Source organism: Antrostomus carolinensis, unplaced genomic scaffold (genome assembly GCF_000700745.2).
Source record: "Antrostomus carolinensis isolate BGI_N321 unplaced genomic scaffold, ASM70074v2 scaffold25019, whole genome shotgun sequence".
Lineage (NCBI taxonomy): Eukaryota > Metazoa > Chordata > Aves > Caprimulgiformes > Caprimulgidae > Antrostomus > Antrostomus carolinensis.
Window position 1 is genome coordinate 1 of NW_010340994.1, and position 5,088 is coordinate 5,088.

Below are 5,088 nucleotides of genomic sequence, written 5' to 3' on the forward strand. Positions count from 1 at the left end.
TCCTCTGCGGTGGTTGGCTCCCACGCTCTGCATCTGTCTGCAGCTGGAAGCAGCATGCTGTCTGTCAGTTTCCTTGGACTTTCGGAATCTTTTTTCTCTGCCACGGGTAAGACACCTACAAAGCAGATAAGCGGCATGACGTTCCTGGTAGCGCTTATTTCATTCTGCTTTTTCCTATTCCTCAAGCCCCACTTTGAAACAACTGGTTATCATTTTCCTCCAAGCCCCAGAATTTGTCCTCATCACTCCTCCATGGTGAAGGATCCTACCTGTTCTGGTCAGTGCAGGTGCACCCATGGATAAGCCAGCAGTTGTCACAGAACAAGAGCTTCTAAGTTCTGCTGGGCTTTTTGTGCCTCTCGCAGAACATGTCCCTGTCCTTTCACAGCCCATGTATTCCTCCAGTTGTTTTTTAATCCTATATACAGAAGGGAAGGAAATGCATTTGTTAATAATGCCCCCACACTTGCATACACCCTCTACTGGATGAGCAACAGCCATTCATGAGCCATTCTACCCCTATTCGTAGCCAGCTGTTGAAGTGTAACACACACACAACTTCCTGCACTGCTGGAGTAGTGGAGACTGAAACACTCAGTACAGACATGTTCACGCTACAGGTGCCTATTCTTGTCTTTGGAGTAACTCACCCCTGCTGGCTACAGTCTCATCTGATAAAGCCCCTCTCCATTGTGAGGGCCAGTGAGATTAATGAACCTCCTGGCAGACTGATGTCTAACTACACGGTTTCTACCTTAGCAGGGTGCTATACTAACACTGCAGCAACTCTTCACATCAAGCCAGGGTAATGTCTCCTCAAAGCCAGTCCTGACTTTGAAGGGCTTCAGAAATTCCCATGGTTAGTCTGACAACCTGAGGGTTAAGAGAGCTCCTAAGTGGGGTATCAAGAGGCCAACAAAGATCGTGGTTGCATTCCCAGCACTGCAGGGTTTAACTACATTGCATTGGTGTTATCTTCTAAGAACCCTGGCAGAGGGTCAGTTGGGGCTCTAGAGAGAAACCACCTTCAGATTTGCTTCATAAGTGGAATTAAAACCAAAACAGAAATCCCCAAACAAACAGGAAAAGAAAATCTAAAAAGTGTGCTCCAGACCAAGGCTGCTATGCAAACTGGTGCTTCAGTGGAACACTGATACTATGCAAGGAGCCTGGAGGGAAAGTATGAACATCTTGTTTTGCTAGAGCAGTCCTCAAATGTGCTTTATTCCTAAAGGAGTTTTTACCCCACAGTTTACCCAGGCACCCTTCTCTCCTGCTTCCCATCAATACAGGCTGGCAGAAGGGGCAGAGGGAGAAGAAATGAAGTTGTGATCAAGTGACAAGTGGTCACAGGCAGTTTTTTATGGCTAGACAAGGCATGCTCATAGGAATAATGCAGTTCATTCACCCATCACTAGGAAAGAGGGCTATTTCCTTCTAGCTGTTAAGCACACATAGCCACCTTAGTGAAGGAACAGCTAGGGGTGCAGAGCTGCCAACGAGAGGAGGAAAATGGCTGAAGAGTTTAACTCAGGGAATATCAGTTAGATCCCCTCAGAAACAAAAGGCAGGTAGTTGCTAGTCAGTTGAGCTGAGTGGAGCTTGGCAGCACACAGGTGAATTCTTGGAGAGAACTGTGGGGGGGAAGTTTTCCTCAACTTCCAAATCCACTCTTGATGTGGAAAGAGATGCATCAGAAGATGTCACTGAGCCCAGCTTTAACAAAGGTCTCAACACCTCCTTAAACCTCAGTGACGTTACCCAAAAGGGTGGCACATCAGCATGGATATTCTGACAACGCAGTTGCTCTAATGAGGATGTAAAACACTTACTCATTATGTCCAGACACTGTGGCATAATACATAGCTTCTTGGCCACATGAGTCTATATGAGAAAGATCAGCACCGTGCCGAAGAAGAAGTTGTATTATATTCATATCCCCAGCAGCAGCAGCAAACATAATAGGGGTCCTAAAGCATCCAAGAGATGATAGGAAATACATTAGCTTCTATGGACGTTGCATTGTCATCACTTCAGTCCCTCTTTGCTCCCCAAGCAATTCATTTCCCCTCCCCTACAGGCACAGTTAAAGCACAGCCGAACACATGGAAGCGTTGGAGAATTCAGGCTGGCAGGATCACAGGAGGTCTCCAGGCCAACCACCCGCCCAGCGCATACTCTGGATGTGTGTGTGTGTGCACACACGTGCACGCATGTATGGCACCATAGCCAATGCTTTCTTGTAGTCCTCTGTGTGGAAATCGTCCCCTGAGGTAAGAGAGCAGCTGAGTGTGGGTCTGCCTGCACAAGTCACATGGAAGGAGCTCCTTCTGGGCAGCTCCTGGTTCTTTTTCAGTGCTGATTCCTACGCATCCCAGCAAAGCAACCTTGATGATGCTAAGGAGTCCCATGCACACTTTTGACAAAGCCTTCACCTTCCATGTATATCTTCAGCATGCACATCAGCTCCTTTTTGAAGAAGGAACTCGACCATCTCTTCACAGTGCTTGGTGACTGCAACTGTAAGCGGAGTGTATCCCACCTGAAAGGATAAATCATCTCCCTTAGAATAAGGGTGAATCCACCCAAACCACCACACACAGAAAAGTCAAGCAAGTTTTAGGATGAGGAGCCTCACCCAAAGTCCAAGCTTACCTCATTCTGAGCCTCAATATTGGCCTTGTGCTCAAGTAACAGCTCCACTAGAGATTTGCTGGGAATGCTGGCAGCCACGTGAAGGGCAGTGTTGCTGTCAGCACTTTTGAAGTCTGGGTTGGCACCATGCTCCAGCAGAACAGCCACACAGTCTTTGTGCTGGTGCTCTACTGCCTGGAAAAAAAGACGCAAAGGAGGAATAACTTCCAACATATATGTTTCTCTCTGTTAGAACTCCCACATCTTCCCAAGACTGGAAAGTATGAGCCTTTTCAAAGATTAGACAACATATAGCCCTTCCCTGCTGACTACAGCATAGTTGTTTCTACGCAGGCCTACATAAAGAATCACAGAATGGTAGGGGTTGGAAGAGACCTCAGGAGATCATCTAGTCCAACCCCTCTGCCAAATCAGGTTCCCTGCTACAGGTCGCACAGGAAAGAGTCCAGGCAAGTTTTGAACATCTCCAGAGATGGAAACTCCACACCCTCTCTGGGCAGCCTGTTCCAGTGCTCCGCTCACAGTAAAGAAGTTTTTCCTTAAGCTTGTCTGGAACTTCTGGTGTTCCAGTTTTTGCCCATTACCCCTTCTCCTGTCACTGGGTACTACCAAAAAGAACCCAGTCCCATCCATTTGGCCCCCATACTTCAGGTACTTATGGACATTGATAAGATCCTCTCTCAGTCTTCTCTTCTCCAGGCTGAAGATTCCCAGCTCTCTCAGCCTCTCCTCATACAGCAGATGCTCTAGGCTCCTAATCATCTTTGTGGCCCTCAGCTGGACTCTCTCTAGAAGATCCCTGTCTTTCTTGAACTGAGGAGCCCAGAAATGGACACAGTACTCCAGATGTGGCCTCACCAGGGCAGAGTAGAGGGGGAGGAGAACCTCCCTCAACCTGCTGGCCATGCTCGTTTTGATGCACCCCAGGATACTGTTGGCCTTCCTGGCCATGAGGGCACACTGCTGGCTCATGGCCAGCCTGCTGTCCACCAGCACACCCAGGTCCTTTTCCACAGAGCTCCTCTCCAGCAGGTCAGCCCCTAACCTGTACTGGTGCATGTGGTTATTCCTCCCCAGGTGAAGGACTCTGCACTTGCTCTTGTTGAACCTCATCCGGTTCCTGGAAGGTATGTGATGGAGTCACCATCCCCGGAGGTGTTCAAGAAATGTGTAGATGCAGCACTCAGCGATATGGTTTAGTGGGCGTGGTGCTGAGTTGACGGTTGGACTGGATGATCTTAGAGGTCTTTTCCAACCTTAATGATTCTGTGGTTACGTATGGCTCAGTGCATACTCGATAAGCCCAATGTACAACAAAATAACAAACTCCACGTACGTTCACCAGTGGCGATTTCTTAAAATTGTCACTAGGGTTTAGCTGGCACTTGTTTTCTGCTAGAAACTGAACGACATCTGCGTGGCCATTTGCACAAGCAAGATGCAGAGGTGTCCTGGAAATGAAACATATTCAGTTAACACAGACAGACCGCTGAAGACATTGTTTCAGGCTGTGGTACCTGCCGCATAGGGCCACAAGCCTTAACTGGCAAAAAACAAGCTGAAAGCAAGCTTTCTCGTTCCAGAGCCGGTGGCAGCAGTTGCACACCCAAAGCCTGGGACCGGCTAGGAAAAATCCCTGACATGTCCATTGGGTCAGGAGGCATTTCCTTAGCTCTGTCAATGAACCTGCACAGTGCCCAGGCACTGGTTGCTGCTGCCAGCAGGACCGCCCAGCCACCCAGCATAGCAAAGGAGACGGCATCTTGGTAGCCTGGACTCTATGGAGGCTACATAAGTTTATGGAGACTGCAGAGTCTGTGTAAGCCCCTGGGTTTTCCCCCAGTCAGTCCCATGGCAGACGTGTTCCAGAGACAGAGGGGATGGGATTTCTAGCAGCAGCGGGAAAGCTGTGCCAGGTCTTTCTGCAAATCCTTGCCCTGGTCAACCAAGCACCTCAGTCTGGCAACAGGAAAGGAGCTGTCTCTGCTCAGACAAAAGCCTGAGGAGCTCCACACAAGATTCACTAACAAGGACCAGGCTGGCAGGGCAGGGCAGGGCAGGGCAGGGCAGGGCATCTGCCGCCTCCTCTGCTAGCTTGGGCAGGTCTCCGCTAAGGCCAGCGCTGTGGAGCCGGCCCTTCTCCTGGGGCCGTGCTGGGCTTTGCCGGCTCTTCCAGCCGGGGCGAGTGGAGGGTTTGCTACGGGCACTGCCCGCCTCTTACTGCTTGTCCGCGTTCCGCCCGTCGATGCGGAGCTTCTTCCACCACCAGCGCTGCTGCAGCCGGGCCAGGTCACCTCTGGCGGCCGCGCGGTGCAGCTCGCTCCAGCCCTTCCTCCGGAGCTCGGAGGCCCCGGCGGTGCCGGGCGCGGAAGGCTCCAGCACCCTCCTGACGAGTCGGAGGATCCTCTGCATGCTGCGGCGGGGACGAGGGCA

The 5,088-nt window shown here is 50.6% G+C and overlaps 1 protein-coding gene across 1 annotated transcript; it reads right to left on the bottom strand.

Annotated features, from left to right (window-relative positions):
• Window positions 1-2,435: 2,435 nt before the first annotated feature.
• LOC104519485 (ankyrin repeat domain-containing protein 7) lies at window positions 2,436-5,067 on the bottom strand (the record flags this gene model as incomplete). Its single annotated transcript, XM_010176353.1, has 4 exons — window positions 4,877-5,067; window positions 3,992-4,106; window positions 2,656-2,829; window positions 2,436-2,542 (listed from the first exon to the last, which is right to left on the bottom strand). Coding segments are annotated over exons 1-4 (587 nt in total), but the record flags the coding sequence as incomplete, so codon positions are not given.
• Between the last annotated feature and the right edge of the window lie 21 nt (window positions 5,068-5,088).